This window comes from Magnolia sinica, chromosome 8 (genome assembly GCF_029962835.1).
Source record: "Magnolia sinica isolate HGM2019 chromosome 8, MsV1, whole genome shotgun sequence".
Lineage (NCBI taxonomy): Eukaryota > Viridiplantae > Streptophyta > Magnoliopsida > Magnoliales > Magnoliaceae > Magnolia > Magnolia sinica.
In genome coordinates, this window is record NC_080580.1 from 78,056,001 (window position 1) to 78,078,340 (window position 22,340).

General features: G+C 36.8%; 1 protein-coding gene across 2 annotated transcripts; it reads left to right on the top strand.

Annotated features, from left to right (window-relative positions):
• The first annotated feature begins 12,650 nt into the window (after positions 1 to 12,650).
• Positions 12,651 to 22,079, top strand: LOC131253472 (CASP-like protein 4B4). Of its 2 annotated transcripts, none has more exons than XM_058254470.1 (3): positions 12,651 to 12,997; positions 13,154 to 13,289; positions 21,694 to 22,079. In XM_058254470.1, exons 1-3 carry the CDS (start codon positions 12,723 to 12,725, stop codon positions 21,883 to 21,885), a joined length of 603 nt encoding a protein of 200 aa, XP_058110453.1. In that variant the 5' UTR covers positions 12,651 to 12,722; the 3' UTR covers positions 21,886 to 22,079. The 2 variants fall into 2 exon arrangements, with proteins under 2 accessions (XP_058110453.1, XP_058110452.1); XM_058254469.1 differs by lacking the exon at positions 21,694 to 22,079 and adding an exon at positions 13,700 to 14,033.
• Positions 22,080 to 22,340: the final 261 nt, after the last annotated feature.

Sequence of the window (22,340 nt, forward strand, 5' to 3'; positions counted from 1 at the left end):
AAATGACCTACCCTAAGGACAATCTAAGGTCAATCATACCTTGAAAGTGAAGTATGAACATCGAGACTTCATATCTTCAGGTGATAGATGACCTTTGAAGATTGTGAAGCTTGAGATCTTTGAACTTGATGTAGCACTGAACATGAGACTTCTATAGCTTGAATAACAATTCATCTTGTGTTGTACATTGACTTGAATCTTAAACAAGATCACTTCTACTATTGTAGCTTGTACTTGCATTCTACTGTAGTAGCTTGTACTTGCATTTCTTAAAGTAGTTTGATGTAGTTCTTCGTTCTTGACTTGAAGTAAAGTGCTTAGAGCGGTGATGCAATGTCTTGAACATTTCTAACAATGAACTATGCAAGACATAGATTGAGGTTTTGGCACCACAAAATTTGACAACTAAAGGAGCATAAAACTATAGCACTTACAATCTCCCCCTTTGTCAAATTTATGACAAAACACTCAACAATAATATAACCAATATGAATACAAAAAAATATGCACAGGTTATAAAAGAAAAAACTAGTTACAGCCTGGTTAAAGAATCATACACCAGTTATCATCACACATCAAGATGAAGTAGGTAAAACACCTCCTTACTTACTCCCCTTGACTAGCACATATATATCCCAAAAAAAAAAATGCTACTCTATCACAGTCCATATTCCATCAACATATCAATTCATATGCAAAACCATATAAATTCTCCCCCTTTTTGTCACAATATAACAAAGGAAGAAGAAAAATGAAAAAGGATAATAAACAGGAGTAATCAAAGAGTCAAGATATATGCAAATTAAAGTCTACATACCATGAACTAGTTTAAACAAAGTCAGCAAGCTACAGTCAACAAACCAAATAACGTTTACAACCCAACAAAATTAGACTTAAATTTATTATAGACCAAAGAGTAAATCACTTAATCAGATTCTGAGGAAGGAGCAGGTATGGTAGGATCAAGTTGATGAAGGCCCTTATTTAAGCGCCTAAGATACTTGCCCATATATTTAAATCGTAAATCATGGGCAACATTCATATTCTCTACCTTGTCCTCAACTGCACGCAGACACGCATCAAACTCAGATGGTTCATAATCAGGATCATTAGCAGAATCAGACTCAATTTCATCAAAAATGTCATCCACGTTTATGTCATCAGGAGGAAGATCATCAGCTTCTTCTTCATTTCCAGCTTCAGCTCCATCACCACCAACATCCACTTGGCCAGGAGCCAATTCCAATTTCATCTTGTTTATATTTGAGTTGTTAAAAATAAGATGATGGATGGGAGCCTCTCCAACAGGCATAGCAACCAACATAAGAGAAGCTAACAAAGTCATAAGATAGGCAAATGGAATATCACTATGACCTGGATGGAAATGAAACTAAATGAAGTGATGACATATTAAAGATAGAAGACAAACTTTAGTACCAGAGACGACAGAGTGCAAAACACGAACGATAAAGGAAGTCAGTTCTGTTTTATTACCAGAACGTGGATACAGATTTGAAGTAAAGATTCTATGGAGGACTCTTTATCTGGATAACAAGTACTTTGAGGGGAGCGCATTCCCTTTATGAGTCCATTGCACATCCATATTACATAATGCTCTGTTAAGCATTCGTTTTTCTGATTCTGAGGGTTTTTCAGTTAGAATATGAATAGGAATACCCTCATCATTAACAGGTATTTTCAAAAGGCCAGATATTAGATGACGATCTACATCAAAAGGGCCTTCTCTAACATCTATTTTAAATGTTAAATTCTCAGCAGAAAAATCAGAGATACATGCGAATATGGACTGAGCAATAGATTGGTATGTAGGCCCACCCCAATGTAAGATGTTATCATATCCTATAGATTGGAGGAGCGGAATGATACCAAAAGGAGCAATGTGGTTAAGATCAACAGCTCTTTCAACAATAACCTTGCACAAACACAAATCCCATATATATGAGGGATCATTTTCGGGTGACCGAAGATGGCGTCGAGTTATTGGAGTAGATCTAGAAGAAGATGGAACACGGGATATTTTCTTTTTCCCTCTAGCATCCATTGGCAACAAGAAATTCAAAGAACTAAGGAGATGCAAAAGATGAGAAATGGGTTTTCTCAAAATCAGAAATTTGAGAAGAAAACCCCAAATAACCCAACAAAACTTGAAATCAAGCTCTCCAATGATGAGATTGAAGCAAATTGACCATGAATCTACAAGCAAGACTGATAAAATGCACCAACCTTGACGAATCACACTATAGGGTTCGACTAGTTGTGTCACGGCTTGTTGGAGAGCAAGATAGAATTGAGGAAGATGAAGATTTTTTCCAAATAAAAGAGGACAGCACGCTCCATGACCAGTCTTGAGTTGTCCTCGACCGGTCGTACTAGGACCGATCGAGTACACCCACGACTAGTCAAGTATTAATAAAAATATGCATTTTTTATAAAAATTTAAAATTTAACTAAATAAATTATCAAATATATACACTATGATACATATATGCATGAATAGTTAATTTTGAATGCACATACCAAGATCAAATTTTAATTTATTAAACCTGCTTTTGTCGAGCGGTTTAGTGAAAATGTCAGCAAGTTGAGTCTCAGTCGGAATATATTCTAAAGAGATTATTTTTTCTTCCACTAATTCATGAATATAATTATACCTAATATCAATGTTCTTGGTACATGAATGCTGGATTGGATTTTTTGAAATATTTATATCACTGGAATTATCACTGGAATTATCACAATATAGAACCATTGAATCCTGTGTAATTCCATAATCACTTAACATACGTTTCATCCAAACAAGCTGAGTACAAGCATTTCTAGCTGCGATGTATTCAGCCTCAGCCATAGAGAGTGATATAGAACTTTGTTTCTTGCTAAACTAAGAAACTAAACAATTTCTGATATAAAAACAACCACCACTGGTCGATTTCCTATCATCAATATTTTCAGCCTAATCAGCATCAGTGTACCCTACCAACTGAACACTAGTATCATATGAATACTAGAGACCTAAATTAATTGAACTTGCGACATATCGCATAATCCGCTTAACAACAGTTAAATGAGACTCTTTAAGATCAGACTGATATCTAGCGCAAATACCAACACTTATAGCAATATCTGGTCTACTAGTAGTTAAATAAAGTAAACCACCAATCATACTGCGATATAACTTAGGATCAACATTTTTACCTGTAGAGTCCTTTGAGAGTCTTAAGGTTATAATCATAAGAGTATCAAAATTTTTACCATTCTCAAATCTGAACTTTTTGATTAAGTTTAGATCATATTTGGTTTGAGAAATAAAAATACCATCAGGTTATTGTTTTACTTACAACTTAAGGAAATAGTTCAATTCCCTAACCATGCTCATTTCGAACTTAGATTTCATTAAATCTGCAAACTCAACAGTCATGTTAGAACAGGTAGATCCATAAATAATATCATCAACATAGATTTGAACCATTAAGATATCATCGTTATGTTTCTTAAAAAATAAAGTTTTACCAACACTTCCCATTTGAAAGTTATCGTCTATGACCCATTTAAAAAATAAAGTTTTACCAACACTTCCCATTTGGGACAGGTGTATTCAAGTGATCGTCTATGACCACATTTATAGATTCTTGAATAACACCGGTCCTTATGTTCAGTACTCGATATGTACGACTGTTTAAAAAATATCCTTAAAAAATCCCTTCATCACTTTTAATATCAAACTTTTTCAGATTTTCACGCTCACGTAGAATATAGCACTTGCTACCAAAAACTCGAAAGTATTTGACAGTAGGCTTCTTATCGAACCACATTTCATAAGCCATTTTATTATTAGATTTACTCGTATAAACCCGGTTAATTCTATAACAGGCAATATTAACAACTTCAGCCCAAAGATTTTTAGATAGCTTCATACTATTCAACATTAAATTAGCCATTTCTTGAAGCACTCTATTTTTCCTTTCTACAATTCCATTTTGTTGAGGAGTTTTGGGCGCAGAGAATTCATGCGATATTCCTCGATCGCTATAGAATTTCTCAAAACTGCTATTCTCCAATTCAGATCCATGATCACTACGGATCTTACGGACTTGAGAACATTTTTTCTTTTGAATCCGTTTAAGAACTCTTTTTATTTCATCAGGGGTTTCTGACTTATCTTTTAAGAAAGTTACCCAAGTGAATCTGGTAAAATCGTCCACTATTACCAAAATATATTTTTTGCCACCTCGACTTTCCTTCCTGGTAAGTCTTATAAGATCCATATGGAGAAGCTCAAGTGGTCTTGATGTGGTGTTGGAGTTCACCTTATTGTGAGAGCTCCTTGATTGCTTGCCTATTTGGCATTTGCCACATATTTTGTCTATCTTTTGTAATTTAGGTAGACCTCTTATTAGTTCTCTTTTGCTCAGTCTATATAAATTACGCTAATGTATGTGTCCAAGACGTTTATGCCACAAATCAGTCTCATCGCTATGGACCATATAACATGTTTGACTAGATGAGCTGGATTCACTAACAATATAGCAGTTTTCAAAAGTTCTGCGACCAATTAATATTACTGAACCCTTATTATTTAGAATTTCACAACCTTGGTTAGAAAATCTTACACTATGATTGTTATCGCATATTTGAGATATACTTAATAAATTGTGTTTTAACCCTTCAACGTATAAAACACTTTTAAACAAAGGGAGGTTATAGAGTTGAACCGTACCTTGGCCAATAATCTTTCAATTGCTACCATCGGCGAATGTGACATAACCATCAGTCATGTCTTTGAGATCGATGAATAAACCTTTATCACCAGTCATATGCCTTGAACATCCATTTTCTAGGTACCACTTTGAATGGCTTGTAGCTTTGAAAGCAGTGTGGGCAACCAAGCAGGTAACCTTAGGAACCCATTTCATAACTGTTTTGGGTTTAGGAGTATAGTGGGTCTTCTTTTTATTGTAGTTATTGTTAGAGTGACCCACTGAGTTAGATTTTAAGAGCTCCTTGAGAAGATCAACTATTTTCTAAGCTAAAGGGTTTCAGTTCTGATTTTTATAGTTGATATAGATGTTTTTAGGTTTTTGAAAAGTTTTAGAATTTTTAGAAAATTTTTGATTACTTTTTCCTTTTGAGTTCAAAGTTTCTCCTCTCACAAACTTAGGAGAAGTGTTCTTCTGTTTAGGAGGAATATTCTTATCGTAACCCAAACCGGATCGGTCACCACATTTTCTTGATCCGGATAAAAGTTTTTCTAACTTTGGATCACCTTGGGCATATCTCCATATATCCTTTAAACTCAAAAAAGAAGAGACTTCAAGTTTAAGTTTTTCATTTTTAGATTTTAGATTTTCAATCTAGGAAGTTTTAAATTTCAAATCGCATTTATGTTTTTCAAAACAATCTAAAATATGGGATTTTTCTAAAACAAGAAACTCAAAATTTTTTTTAAGCTTTGAAAATTTTTCTTTTTGAAGTTTAAGTTTCACAACAATTTTACAACTTTCCTTGTATAGGGCATTGTAAGCATCTTGAAGATCATCTTCATTTTCACATTCACTGTTCAAATTTTCTTCACTTGTTGAATCATTATCTGAAAATGTGAATTTGGCTAGAGTCATAAGGGGTTTAACTTCACTGCCCAACTCGGTTTCAGAATCTTCTGAATTAGAAGAGGCTTCAGAATCAGAGGATTCATCCCAAGTAGCCAACATACTCTTCTTTTTGGGTTTGTCCTTTTTAGGACACTTGTTTGTTAAATACCCATATTCTTGGCAGTTGTAACATTGACTATCTTTTAAAGATTTTCAAGTCTTAGATTTAGATTTAAATCTTTTCTTATTATTTACTTTTTGAAAATCGACCCTCTTTTTACTTTTGAAAATTTTGTAAAACTTTTTCGCTAAAAGGGCCATATCGTCTTCAGAACTTTCTAAATCAGAATTGTTTTCTTGAGAAACATTTTTAGAAGACTTAAGGGCAATAGATTTCCTTCAGGAGCTTTAAAATTTAACTCGTAGGTTTGTAAAGACCCAACTAATTCTTCTACCCTCATAATATCTGTATCACGAAGTTCCTGGATCGTAGTTACCTTAGAATTAAACCGTTCAGGAAGTGAGCATAATATTTTTACATACACTTTAATTTCTGGGATTTATCTCCAAAACCCCATATAGAGTTCACAATGTCATTTAATCTAGTGTAGAAGTCCATAAACATTTCATTTTCTTCCATATGTATTTCTTCAATTTGGTTGTGAGGATTTAGACTTTAGATTTCTTGACAATTGATGGATGGGATTGGGGGGGGGCTATTCCTTCAAGAAATAAATCCAAATAACAAGAATTAAAACAAGCTATTAGGCTTTGACACCACTTGAAATGGCCAAGCTATATGTCCCGAGGGGGGGGGGGGGAGGGGGGGGCTGAATAGGACAATGCCAAATTTAAATAATAACAGCGAAATATAAATGAATAAAAGATAACACTATTAATAAATCACTATATTGGAATGTAAAGCAACCTCAAAAAGAGAGATTGATATCAATGTTGTTCTAAGGACAACCTTACACCATAAAAACCAAAGGTTTATGGCAGGACAACCTTATTTTTAGAACAAATTGAATATCAAAAACTCAAACAGAAAGGAAACAAATGAAATAGCAAGAAATAAATTCTAAACTATTACAACATTCCCCACAATGCTTGAAATGTAAATATTACAACATTCACATTCACATATACATCCCACAAATCTGAATGATCAAAGATAGAAAATATAAATCCCACATCCACAAAACACAAAGAGTTATAGTGGTTCGCCTGTGTGTTCACCAACTATTAAAAAATAGCCACACAGATTGCTACTCCACTCCTAATATCCTCACACAGGGGATATTAGCGTTCACTATCAAAATAGGTTTTCATAGGTTCACCCAAAACCTTCACAATTGTCTTTTTAGAAAAGGGCTTACACAATTCAAAAACCCTCACTTTTGAGTTTTCTGGCTCTCCTCAGATAACCAACATAATAAGATTTTTTAGGCTTAATCTCAAATAAAACCAAAATAGAAATTTACATAAATGTAAAATACCTGGATTTCTCCTTTTGTTTTAGCCCGGAAGAACCAATCGGAGTAGAAGATCGAATGTAGAAGTTTAAAGTCCAATACTCACTTTAAAATGGTTCTAGGTTCTAATTGATTTTAAATTAAATCAGTTGGGCTAACTATATTTGATTTTGATTCTAAGAAGAAGGAATATCACAATTCCTCTTTTCAATTAAGATTGGAATGTAGAAACAAAATCAAATTAGTAAAGCTAACAAAAGAGAATATAAATTATGCACAAAGTAGCTTAAAATGAACACAAACTTATCTCAGAGTGATCCCTTGATTTTACTTGAATTGAGTTATCAATTCTGAAATTCGTGCTCTATTTATAGTTACAGAAACTCGGGTATGACTGCTCTTGAGGACACTACGACTGGTCGTAGGAGAATCGGATTTTTTTAATTTTTGAGCGCGATCGGATAAAACCGTTCTACGACTGGTCGTGGGGTGTCTACAACTGGTCGTAGGCCCTCTACGACTGGTCGTAGGACTCAAAGATTGGTTGCTATAGTTTGAGTCATAGAACCAAGACTGGTCGTAGGACGAGTCGACACTCTTCACACGACCGGTCAAAAAGAGTCCAGGACTAGTTGTGGACGAACAGAAAATTTTAAAAAATTGCAACTAACTTAGGACTGGTCTTGGAATTTCTTAGACTAGTCGAGGCAATGCCAGGACTAGTCGAACAAGGCTTAGGACTAGTCTTATAATAGTCTAATTCCATGTAAAATGATTCAATTGAATTATGTATTCAAAATGACCTACCCTAATGACAATCTAAGGTCAATCATACCTTGAAAGTGATGTATGAACATCGAGACTTCATATCTTCAAATGATAGATGACCTTTGAAGATTGTGAAGCTTGAGATCTTTGAACTTGATATAGCACTGAACATAAGACTTCTATAGCTTGAATAACAATTTATCTTGTGTTGTACACTAACTTGAATCTTGAACAAGATCACTTCTACTGTTGTAGCTTGTACTTGCATTCTACTATAGTAGCTTGTACTTGCATTTCTTGAAGTAGTTTGATGTAGTTCTTCATTCTTGACTTGAAGTAAAGTGCTTAGAGCGGTGATGCAATGTCTTGAACATTTATAACAATGAACTACGCAAAATATAGATTGAGGTTTTGGCACCACAAAATTTGACAACCAAAGGAATATGAAACCATAGCACTTACAATAGATTATAGTAAAACTTAAAATGTTAACATAGTAGCATGCATAAATTCATCTACAAGCTTCTAATCATTAACTAAGACCCTCAAGGGTCGATAAATAGAAACCTAGGCATAATGGTCCGCACCTTATGAAGGAATATCCGATTTTGAGCTTATAGGGTTAGGAATTTGGAAAAAATCATAAATTCTTATATAAACACCAAGAACTATATGAGATTCATGCAATTCATTTTAGAAAAACCTAGGTTATGAAGTAGGATTTATTTCTTACATCCCAATCGCAAGTTGGGTGGATTTGGTGGAGGAAAATGATCGAGGCCAGGGCCTTGGTTCGAAGAGAGCGATGAAAGGAAGCACCAAAACCTCCAACTCCTACCCCCACTCTTCTTCTTTCTCTTTCTCTTTCTCTCCTTTGGAAAATGCAAATTCGTATAGAGAGATTGGGTGCCCAAATGAAGCCCTTATATAGTGCCAAATTTGGTGTAAATGGCCCTAAGGGCTGAGTTTTTACTATACTAGCCCTATGGGAGGGTTTTTCTAACCTCTAAGGCCCACTATGGGATGCACATATTGATATACACCATAGGATAGTTAGCCCTAATGATGATCTACGTAAGGATATGATTGGCCCGTCATTTGGATACGTTGATCGACAGATATGATTAGAAGTCTGTTCAATGGTCACCGATAGTCAATCGGGGCCGCGGCTTTGCGGATATGAGTAGAGAAATATTTTTAACTCATAGCTCGAGTTTGATTGCGATCTAACGGTCGAAAATCCACAACTTTACAAAAGAGCGAAAAGTCTATTTCACTTAAGTTTCAGGATTCAGCTTAGGGTATCTGCGCATTTCAAGCACTCGGCATCTAGCCCAAGTTACGCAGTTCTAGGTACTATCTTGATTCTCTACCCACGATGGATGTTAAGCCAAGCGAGACGGAAATTATTGTATAGTTTTAGAACTAGTGGCCCACTAACGAGCGGTCTAAAGCTTGTTCGAAAAATTGGAACATTTCTAAAATGAATTAGGTATTAAAATTTCTTGCACACAATTATTAAGGTTTAAATTAACTACGTTCATATAGTAGGCCTATTTATAATTAGCAAAAACGGCGATTTGGTCTTAATAACCCTAAATGGTTAGTTTTTAAACTAAAGGAGTAACTTGATTGATTTGGTTTGTTAATTAAGATCTGAACCCTACTTGTCTCGGCTTTGGGTAGATCTTTATTTAGTTACGGTTGTCTCGATTAGTCAGTGGTAGGTCAGCTAGATTTGGACCATACGTGAACAAATCGTGCAGCTAAACTTGGTGTTTAAGTGATCGGCTAGATTCGTTAGTTTCTTACAGTTGATTAATTAGATTGGTGTGGTTCTTTATTGATACCACTCGCATATAGGTTAACATCAAGTATTAATGGTTAGTAAGTGAAAATATAAGTTAATTAAAATGAAAATTTTCAAGGGTTTTTTTTGAAAATCCAAAATAACGAAAATCCAGAACATTACAAAATCAGCTATATTAATATTCTCCTTAATGTTGTCCTTGATTTTATTCATTTTGAACTCCTCTTGTCTTCAAGATTTGAGAACAGCTATTTGTTCGTCATTGGATGCAATGGTCTACTTAGAAATCTTTAGTTGTTCGCAAAGAGAAATATTCTTCTTATCACAGTCAGAAATGATGGCCAAAATCTTTGAAATCTTATCTTTGAGAAGCAATAGTTCTTAGTAAATATCTTCAAGTGATTGCCCAAGTGTATTCAATAGTCCCCATGAATTTCTTTACATGGGCCCCTAAGTGTGTGCAATAGATCATATACTCCATAGATTATAGCCTAGTTAGGTGAGCGCACATGCGTGTGTAATAGAGAAACTATCGAGTTTGGCGGATGCTCTGTTAATCATGGCCAGTTGGGTGTATGTAAGAGACCATCCATGTCGGCCCAGCAAAGATTTTTTAATAATGTAGGCCTGACTGAATTAAACTGGCCTTTGATGTTTTACTAATAACAGTATTGAGACAATGCATGCTTGTATATCCTACATTGCATGATCTTTATTACTTATATTCAAATGAAAATCTATTTTTTAACTCTGATTACATGTGATAAACTGTTTGAGACTATCTCACTAGATTGGTATAGCTCACTCATTTATTGTGGATAATTAGTTTTAGGTAACAAACTAGAGGAAGGATATTAGAAATCTATATGGTAGTTTATCTTCTTCTTTTTTTCTTATTAGAAGAAGTGATGTAATAAGGTCACTATAGTCGACCATTAGATCAAATAAAGGCTTGATTAGTTAATTAGTAAGTGTAAGAATTAATGATTTAAATTTTGATTGATGATGATTTAATAGAGATTAGTTTCTTAATATAAGTAATGGATGGATGTGAACATGATAGTAAACGTGAATGTGAATGCAAATGTGAAATTGAATGTGAAAGCAATAAATAATGTTAAGCTTTTGTTCATTATTTATCTTGTACCCTCGAACTCTAGACCAAAATACCTATACACAAGTGCCGAATTTTGATGTGTGACATCTAAGGAAATTAATGGCAATATGAATGTCTACTAACTTGGTAATTATCTGGGTGAGGATGGTCGTTGGGAAAGGGCATGACATCCCACGCAACTAGTTAAGCTGGAACACGTGTAGATAGAGGGTAGTGCACGTGCGAATTGATGAAGAGAGAGATGCCAAGATGTTTCCGGTTCCTCCCTGGGGAAGCAGTTGGTGTGCCACACACCTCCTACCCCAGTAGTGTGTTGAGGTCACCAAGTTTTGTGGGCCCTAACATGATGAATTTCTTTTATCCACACTGTCCATCCATTTGGTGAGATCATTTTAGCTCATGATCAAAAAAAAAAAAAAAAAGGCAAATCTAAAGCTCAAGTGGGCCACACCACAGAAATCAATGGGGAAAATGATTACCACCATTGAAACCTTCTTAGGGCCCACCATAGTGTCTATTTGTCATCCAACTTATTCATGAGATCACACGGACCTAGATGAAGGAAAAAACAAATATCAAATTGATCAAAAACATCTGTGAACCCTTGGAAGTTTTCAATCTTAGACATACAATCTCCACTGCTTTCCATGGTGTGGTCCATTTAAGCTTTGGCTCTGCATCAATTTTGGGTCCATGCCCTAAAATGATCTCACAAAATGGATGGACCGTATGGATATCACACATACATCATAGTAGGGCCCACAAAACTTGATGACATCAACACACCGTGGAGATGAATGGTGTGTGACACCACACAATCCATTTCCCATAAGGAGGGCATTAAGAGTGGTTTAATTTTTCATTTTCGTTAAAAGCATTAACAGAGAGAGAAACATTAAAAGATGCATTTTAAAAGAGGAGTGAGGGGAATTTTGGGAGGAGAGAAAATTGTAAATTTATTTATTTATTTAATGTGTAAAAATCAGTGAACCTAGCTGACGGGCTTTGGGACGACGAAATCGAAGCCTGGCCTACTAGAGAAACAAGCTTGAATATTGAGCCCGAACCCAGCCGACAAGCCTAAAACTCCAGCCGAAGACCAACCCAAGCAAGCCAGGCCCATAATCCCATTGGGCCAGCCCATCCCATTGACTGCCCTAATTATACATATTAAACAGATAACCAGCCACAAATTTACAATCGTTCGAAGCTATAATCCATATTTTAGCCTTTTTATCCAATCGGGACCCTCCAGCCGAAGTTGTGCCATCATGGCCGGCCAGTGAGCTGTTCTCCAGCCGTTCTACATAGCCCAAAACAGAAAGTTAGTCCCAACCACATAACGGTTAATCCTAGGATCTACATAGCTAAAATCCTTCCCATGCGGGCCATCCCCATCCATAGTTTGCCGGCCAGACTGTTTGTTTGCCTAGGAATAATCCAGTATGCCGGGAACAGCTTTCTATTAAAAAACTGCTTAGCTGTTAGAATGAGAAAGTCCTCGATACTCTAGCAGAGCGTGGTAGTTGATACACAGGCACTAATAAATTACATACTTGGAATACAAATAAAATAAAATAAACCGTCCTAATCATGGTTAACCATTTAGATGGACTCTAAATCAAACACTACTTATCTTTCAATAACAAATGCATATTAATCAAAGAATAGGACCCCTCTACCAATGTATTTTTTTTTCTTGGATAAACTATCTATGGTGGGTTCCGAAATTTGGACGGTGGGGTTTGAGTTAATATATTTCAATTATATAATTTATAAGTGACTGCATATCAAGTATCATACTCTGTCAGAGTATCAAATAACTATTGTTATGAATCAATCCAAAAACATTTCCTTTGAGCATTTCACACGCCCATCCCTCTCTCGCTTACAAATTCTCTACATTCTCCCATCCCACATAATTCTACAATCCATACCATAAGAACATGTCAGATGAAGTGGGCCATGACAATTCAAAGGGACCCACATCAACCAAACATGTGGAATCCATGCCATCAGCCCCTCCGGCTGACGTCGAAAATCAATCCTCGGCGACGGCAATCTCATCGATTCTACAGCGATGGAGGAGAGAAGATCTACTAAAGAAGGGCAATCTGGTACTACGATCATCGGCCTTCGTGTTCTCCTTCATCTCATTCATTGTCATGGCCTCTAACAAGCACGGCGATTGGATGAATTTCGATAAGTACGAAGAATACAGGTGAGTATTCCTTAATCCAACGGTCAGATTATGCTAATTATGGTCGATATTGAGAAAAACCGGACGTGGGTGTTTGAGATCCGATCATAGCGGTCCGTGAATTGTGATTAGATTTTGATCAGGTGGGCCATGTTGAATTTTAATTGGATCTTGCAGATATTGCTTGGCCATTGCGATTCTTGCTTCTCTCTACACCGTTTTGCAAGTTTCACGTGAAATTCGACGGATTTCGACAGGCCGAGATCTGATCACACGACAGACGTCGGGCTATCTTGATTTCTTCGGCGATCAGGTACTTTTTTATTATTGTTAGTTTCAAGAAATTAATCTTAAATTTCCTTGAATTTCAATGAATTTTGTAAGCCATTGACTTTAAGCCATTGACTTTCCAAGGATCATTTTTGGAAGTTTACCCACCGTCCAATCATATCGGGCGGGAATCCTGATGCACATTCAATACTTGGGGGAATCCATGTCACATTAGAAATTCGTCTTGAAGGTGCATCAGGATTCCCACCAGGCGAGGATGGATCGTGGTGGGGAATATTTGTGAAGTGGATAAGTAGGCCCCGAATGGACGGTTGAAAATAACTCGCACTGGATCTGCACTAGATGCACGATTTTTTGTCTGCCTGATGAGTGGGCCAGGCTGGTTTTCGCCTGCGGTCCCATTCGCTTTTACCTGTCTCGCACGTTTTTCAGGTTCGCACGTGTGGTATGTATAGAGGTGCGTGTGGAGAGTTGTGTGTTGGGCATGGCAAACCTCTAACCTTAACTGCATTGGTTAAGAGTCTTAACCTTCAAAGCTGTCCACCACAAGGATGGCTACCTCTTCAGCAGGTCTCTGCCAAGAATTCAAACCGATTGGATGATCTGAACCGTCCAATCAGTGCCTGCACTGGACGGTCGATATAATTATTGGATGGAAAGTTAACAAACAAAAAGACTGGAACTATATTGACTGTCCACTTGATGGACCCTGTAGGCTGCTTAATTATGGTTTAATCCCGGATTGAAATATCTCAACTTTTGATCATTTGAATCTTTTACTTTAAATGCTAACGTGTGGCATAAGCAATGCACGTTGAAGGGTATTTTGGTCATTTAATATAGATAGGTCATTTAATATAGATAAAGTGGGGCGCATGGAATACCGCGGGGATTAAAAAAGGGAACACTGTGCAAGACTAAATACTTACAAGTGACTGATAGTGAAAGCCCAACATGATGGCAATCCGGATTTTACATAAAAAATAAATAAATAAATAAATAAAATAAAATAAAATAAAATTGAAAAAAATCACAGCATAAAATGATAAGTAATGCACTATAAAAGCAACATTACAAAAGATAGTAGATCTTACTGATTTGAACAATCCTCGAATCTCCATTAAAACTTTAGTTATGCTCTTGAACCCTTTGAAACACCTTAGAAAGCCTTAATCCTCTCTAATCTCTATTACACTCGATATATATACTACCCAACTAGAATAGGAAATAAATTGCGCATTTACGTAAAATTGTGTGTGCCTTTAATGGGTCCTTTGATGGCATCAACAGACATCGAAGACTAGTCGATGGCATCAAAGATTTTTTGATGTCATCGAGTAGCAACTTCCAAAATTGTCCAGTGATCAATTAGGGTTTTTTTTTTTTTCAGATTTTCTTGATGAGATCGAGTGGTCTGTCGATCGTATCAACAAACCCTGTTATAGACATATTTAAGACGTTTGACAACAATCTCCACGATTTCTTCAATCTTCAATCTTCATTGCCCCTTTGTCATCACCATCTTTAATTGTCTTCCATCATAGCTTCATCATCACTTCTCTTACACACTCCATCCTTATTACGGGTTCGCCAGCCTAGAGAAGTTGCACAGAACTTGAATTTCTATCTGGGAACCACCTTCGTACTCATGCCATTCAGATCCATGCTTCTGTGTATCTCTTAAGAGTCGTGTCTCCTTCCTTAAGTATATGTTGGTAAAAATGATTTCGCACATCAATATATTTAGTATATGAGTAATAAATAGAGTTATTTGCCAAATTAATCTTGCTTTCACTGTCACAATTAACTAGCACGACCTTCTGTTGAAGCCCCAACTAATTTATCATTCATGTCAACCAAACGTCTTCCTTGAATGCTTCTGTCATAGCCATATAATCAGCTTCAGTTGTGGAAAGTGTCATCACAGACTCAAGCTTCGACATCCACTCCACCGCTAATACAAACAAGTAATCAGAAGTCGACCTTCTATTGTCCATACTATCCGTATAATCTAAATCCACATAGCAACCTACTAATTTGTTCCATGATTTTTCAAATATCAACATGTAGTCCTGCATACCTCGAATATATTCAAGTAGTCATTTTAGTACTTATCATTGTTGCTTGTCGGGGTTAGACATATATCTACTAACAACACACACCGCATGTAAAATATCCAGTCTTATATAGACCATTGCATGCATCAAGCTGCCAACCGCACTCGAATAAGGCACACAAGACATAACCTACTTTTCTTCATCTATTTCAGGATATTATTCTGAAAATAGAATAAAATGAGCCACGTGGGGAACATTGACTGACTTCACCTTGTCTATCTCATACTTCATCAATACCTTCTCAAGGTATTCTGCTTGAGATAACTATAGCCTACTCCTCTTCTTATCTTTATATATGTCAATGACAAGAACCCACTTCGCAGCCTCCAGATCTTTCATCTTAAATGTCCATAATAACTAATTTTTTACTATATCGATCTCAGACATGCTATAATTGGCGATAAGCATGTCATCAACATACAATACCAAAATAATGAACTTCCCATCACTCAGCATCTTGTAATAAATTATAAACACAATAATCATACTCACTCTTGATAAACCTTTGACTCATCAATGAATTAAATTTCTTGTACTACTTCATAGGCGAATATTTCAGGTCATACAATGATATTTTCAACCTACAAACCTTGTTCTCTACCCTTTGTATTTCGAAACCTTCTTATTGCTTCATGTAAATCGTCTCTTTTAATTCCCCATGTAGGAAAGCAGTCTTCACATCCATATATTCTATCTTAAGATTGTATTGGACAACCAACGCAAATACAAATATGATAGATATTAACTTCATCACAGGCTTGAATATCTCAGTAAACCCAACACCTTTTTTCTGAGCATATCCTTTCGCTATCAGCATTTTCTTGTACCTATCATGTTTTTCTTAAAAATCTACTTGCACCCGATCGTTTTGCTATCGATGAGAAGCTACACCAACTCTCACGTCTCATTCTTGTATAGGGAGTTCATCTCGTCATGCATCGCGCTGCTTTTCACTTTTCAGCATCTACATCATCAAGAGCCTTATAAAAAGTAGATGGATCTCCATCATCCTTAATAATGGCAAATGCAATTTTGAGTCATCCATGTATTTCTCCAGTAACCTACAATCCCTTTGTGGATTCCTTCTCATAAGTGGTTGCTCCACCTACTCTTGTACCTCTGTTTACGTCTCAATATTAGAATATATCACATTTCTGTCTATTTAAACGTCCACAACTAACTTTTCATCCTCCTTATGTTCATCCTTACGAAACAAGGATCCTTTATCGAATCTGATGTCATAACTAAGGATAATTTTTTTTGTGACCTGATCATATAGCATGTACTATTTCATATTATTTTCATAGCCGACAAAGACATACTTTTTAGTCATTTGGTCCAGCTTATCTCTCTTAATGAGGATACATGAGAGTAAGCATCATAACCAAACACTCGCCAGTTTACCTGCTGACTACTCTGCACTTCCTTTGGAATTTTACAATCAATAGTCGTAAAAGGTGACTAATTAACTAAGTAACAAGTCATGTTAATGGCTTCAATTCACATTTCCTTGCCTAACCTAGCATTGCTCATCATGCATCGGGCCCTCTCCAAGAGAGTCTGATTCATTCCCTCAGCCACACCATTCTCTCTGATGTGTGGCTCACTGTGTTGTGTCTTACGATCCTTTCATCCTTACAAAACCAATTGAATTCCCTATAAGTGAATTCTCCACTGTTATTTGTCCTCAACACTTTCACATGTCGCCCTATCTGCTTTTCCGTCATTGCCTTCCACTGCTTGAAATTGGTGAAAACCTCATATTTACTTTTCATGAAATAAACTCACACCTTTCTGGAGTAGTCGTCAATGAACGTAACAAACCATAACAATCCTCCACCAGAAACTACGAGCAATGGCCCTCATATATCAGAATGCACATAATCTAGAACTCTCTTACATACATTTTTTTTTCCAGATTTAAAAGAAAACTTTGATTGTTTACCACATATACAATACTCGCATATATTAAAATCAATGCTTTTAAAAATTGTAATTAAACAATAATCAGAAAGTACACTTATGTCTCGCTCGCTCATGTTGCCTATGTGCGCATGCCACATACGTGCAGATATGAAATCCACTACAGCTGCTACAGTTCCACCCGATGAAGTGCTTCCTATCAACCTGTAAAGGTTATCATTCATCTATGCCTTCATGACTATAAGTGCCCCTTTGAAACTGTAAGGACATGATTGAACCTAATAAATTTGCACCCAAGTGCCTCGAGTGTTCCCAGTGATATCAGACTCTTCCTCAACTTAGGAATGTGTCCCACATCTGTCAAGATATGCTCCATCCCATCAAACATCTTAAAACATATCGATCCAACACCAACTACGTTACATGCATTGTCATTAGCTATAAACACCTAGTCACCATCGCACTTACTGTAGTTGGTGAACCAACTCCTATGAGGACGCATGTTATACGAAGCCCCCGTATCTAAAATCCATTCATCACTGAAATATCTGGATTTTGATACAATCAACTCGTCACTATCACTCACCTCCTCACTGGATTCCGTAGTGTTGGCCTCTCTAGAAGAACTTTCTAATTTATCCTTCCTCAACTTAGGATTCTAACAATCCTTTTTCATATACTTTGTCATGCCACAATTCCAGTACTTTAGTTTGCCTTTTCCCTTGCCCTTGGATTAGGATCTTGATCACGAAGATCTACTGTCCTGCTCAAAATTTCTCCATCTCATAACCAGTGCATCTGTAGAAGCACCCACATCACTGCTTTTCTTTCTCATCGTCTTCGACTGAAGTGATAAGGTAACAATCTCAACGATAATGGTTGCCCTACCGATGCATAAAGAGTCTTTAAACGACTCATATAATTATGGAAGTGAATTCAATAAAATACATGCATGATCTTTATCTTTCATGCCTATGTGGAAAAAACTCTTTCAGAAAAAAAAAACAAAAAAACCATGGCATAAACTGATGAGTAATGCACTATGAAAGTATTATTATAAGAGATGGTAGACCTTACCGATTCGAACAACCATCGAATCTCCTTTGAAACCCTAGTTATTCCCTTAAACCATTTAGAACACCTTAGAAATCCATAATCCTCTCTAATCCTGATTACACCCGATATATATATTATCCAACAAAAAAAGGAAACAAATCGCGAACTTACGCAAAACTTTGTGCACCTTCGATGGCATCGACAAACATTGAAGGCTAGTCGATGACATCGAAAACCTTTCGATGCTATCAAGTAGCAACTCCCAAAATTGTTCAGTAATCAACTAGGAATTTTTATTTTTATTTTATTTTCTTGATGGGATCAAGCGGTCTATCGATCGCATCGACATACCCTGTTACAAATAGATTTAAGACATTCAACAACAGTAGTATTGTGAGGGAAAGGTGAAAAGGACCCCTCATCGGGGATTAAGATAAAGCGTGAAACTGCGAGTTCCCAAGCAATAGGAGAAAAATTCACTGATGGCGTACTTGTTGAAAAATGAGCAAACAACTCATGGGAGTGGCTTGGTTAAGGAAACCAAACCCACCCCCGAAATGAATCTCTATTGTCATAAAGGTGAGTTAAATGTAAAAGGACCCTTTAAAGATTGGGTTTCTAGGGTAGACTATTCAAGAGCTATTCTAGTGGTCCAAATGTTAGTGAAGGTCAAGGGTCTATTTGGATGAGGGATCTTATAAAATTAGAATTAAGCCCGCCCAAACTTCTAATGCTAAAGTGACATTTTTTTTTCTTCATTTGTAATTTTCGGCATGTTTAATTTCTAAAACTTCCTTAATTGGAATTAAACAATGGAATGAGCCAGTTAGGATTAGGATTAATCTCGATTTTGCAGAAACTCCTACACAGACCCCCTACAAAATATGACCTAACCTTAAATTCACGTCAAAACTTGCATCATCCACTCTTTTTGTATAGGATTAGTTTTTAAATTCATGTTCACAAAGTGGGCTAAGTGGCTTTGGCCCGGCCCTAGAGCCATAAACCCTAGTCCTAGCCTAGCTCAAACCTAATAGAGTAAAGCGGCCCCCGACCTAGCCCTCACATAGAGCGTTGGGCCGGACTAGGGCCAAGCCAGGCCATGGTCTGGTCAGGGCTAGCCCTATAAGTTAACATAAGTTGCATCTATGATATGTGTACAATTGGTATGCAATTACTAAGTATGTGTTTATAAAATTTCATACTCTTCTAAAGTATCAACATGTTTTTTGGTATATATATGTCATATAAGATCATTCATCAGCCAATCATATGCCCCACCTAATCATCTACAGTATGCATGGACATAAATGACTGCATCAATGTATTGTTCACCCTAACCTAATAGGATAAAGAGGCCCCTGCCCTAGCCCTCACCTAGAGGATCAGGCTAGGCTAATGTCAGGCCAAGGTTAGTTTGGACCATGGTCAATCCAAGGCCAACCCTATAAGTTATAGATAAGTTACGTGTATTATATGTGTAGAATTGGCGTGCAATTACTAAGTATGTGTTTATAAACCATCATGCTCTTCCAAAGTATCATATTGTATTTTGTGGTATATATTTGTAATATAAGATCATTCATCAACCAAGCATATGCCCACCCAGTCATCAGCCATATGCATGGACATAAATGACTGCATTAATGTATTATTCCCTATCTGCCCTACTCAGTCATCAATATATCGTTCACCATATGAAGTGGAGTCCACAATTTGGACACTTTATAAGTGCCTACGTATCATCCATCACGTTCTACCAGAGTATCAAAGTTCTTTGAATTGTTATACCCACCAATCTACATTACTAATATGATGGGGACATCACGCGCACACGCACGCCTCCCCCTACGCACCTACACAAGGAGAAGGAGAACCCCACCATCGATCTGGATTGATGACGACATCCAAAGAGGGTCTCCTAGCTAGAAGATGGAGTTTTGGTTCGTTGAAGTAGACTTGATAGTCAAGTAAAGCCCATTATGGGATCTCATGATTGTGGCCCACTAGTCTGATTAATCTCATATTTTAGATTTTGCTTATTAATGTTATTTAGAATATCATGGACACTTTAGATTTCTTTGATTAGTTTTATTTTGGTTTACTTCATCGCCAAGTAATAGGTTGCGCACATGGCTTGAGTATTGGGGTATAGGGTTTTCTTATAAATAAGCACCCCTTATAGAATTTTTGGATTATTGAAGCTTAATAAAAATTCTGTATTTTTCTACTCCTCTGAGTTCTCGAGTTGTGGAAATCCAATTAGGTGCGAAGCCCTCCCTTCATCGAAGGGCTAACTACCAAGGCGCGAAGTCACAACGATCCTGATTCGCCCTCATCCTCTATCATCTATATTTCTCGTCTCCTACCACCATCTGCACTTCAAATCTATCATTTATTGCAACAGTTTTCCTCTTTATAGCAGAATTCCATATTCTAGCCCTGCAAGAGGGTTAAAACTTCAACGGAGCACCACACGCGGACCAGACCTCGGATCGGGCTAAAACTTGGAGGGTGTGTGTCCTAGCCCTGACCAACCAAACCCAAGAAGGCCTTTTTTTGGGTTCGTGGGCCCCACGCACGTGCAGCTAACCATCAGCACACGTGCGTCAAACCCAACCTACTGTCCACACACACGGGCTGGCTACAGGATCTCTCTCTTCTCTCTTTCACTCCTCTCTCACCTGATTTCCCTAACCTTAACCCTAGATTGCAATACGTCTAGTTTATTTACCCATTTTCTAATACTAGGGTTTTCTGAATTGAAATTGGTGAATCCCTTGAATTAGGGACTGATTGCTGTGCATGTGTGGATGATTTTCATTTTCTTTTGAATATTGTTTGGTTAATAATTTTTATTGATTCAGCCCCAGCATGTGTAGGCCTGGACCCACATAGATTCCCCTTGTTTGAATGTTTGGGCTTTTGTGTGGGATGTGGAATTTTGTGTAATTGTTTCTGAACTAGTGTGATCTAAAGCCTGAAATCTTGCACATCATACTTGAATTTCATGTCCTACATCATAATATATACATACTATATAGTATACACCAGGGCACTGGGTCGAGCTTTTCATTGTTGGCCCTAATTGGTTTTAGTACTGACCAGTTCATTTGATTACAATATCACATTATGATCAAGTTGGGGGGCCACCACCTGACATGTATGGTGGGCTCCACACCACCTTAATACATGAGACATCTCAGTTGGCATGACTAATGGTGATGATGAGTGTATCAAATGTATAATCATTTCTATCTTAGGTGTTCCAAGTATTCTTTATTACAAGAAAAACATGAACTAAGTCTATAGGTGGATTTAATTTTGCAGATCGTGGCCTACCTACTAATCTCTGCAGGATCTGCAGCCACTCCACTCATGAATCGTATGCGAGAGGGGGCAGATAACCTTTTCACTGATGCATCAGCAGCATCCATTAGTATGGCCTTCTTTGCATTCATAGCTCTAGCTTTGTCTGCCTTAATTTCTGGATATAAGCTCTCTAATCAAAATTACATATAAGCTTAATTGCTTTTATTCCTCTCTCTCTCTCTCTCTCTCTCTCTCTCTCTCTCTCTCTCTGTGTGTGTGTGTGTGTGTGTGTGTGTGTTTGATCTTGAACCATTCATTTATTATCATTTTAATATATGTACGTGTGGAACAATTCATTAGCCCTTTAAAGCAATGATAGGATTTAATGTTTTATTTTTATTCTATTAGTTTGCATGGCTAAGGCAGATATTTGCACTTGGGAAAGGATATGATGTAAACCATTAAATTTTTAGAATCTCCATGCATCAATCATAAGGTACGGAGCGTGTCCTTACTTGATTTCGCAATTACCATCGACTGTTGAACTTGTCGAAGAAGATGAATAGCTATTGGCCTTAGGTTGTTCACTTCGTCTTACCCTTTGTTTGAAAGGGTTTTTTGTTGCTTGAATCAAATGAGTGAAGTGGGGACCAATGCTTCTCTTT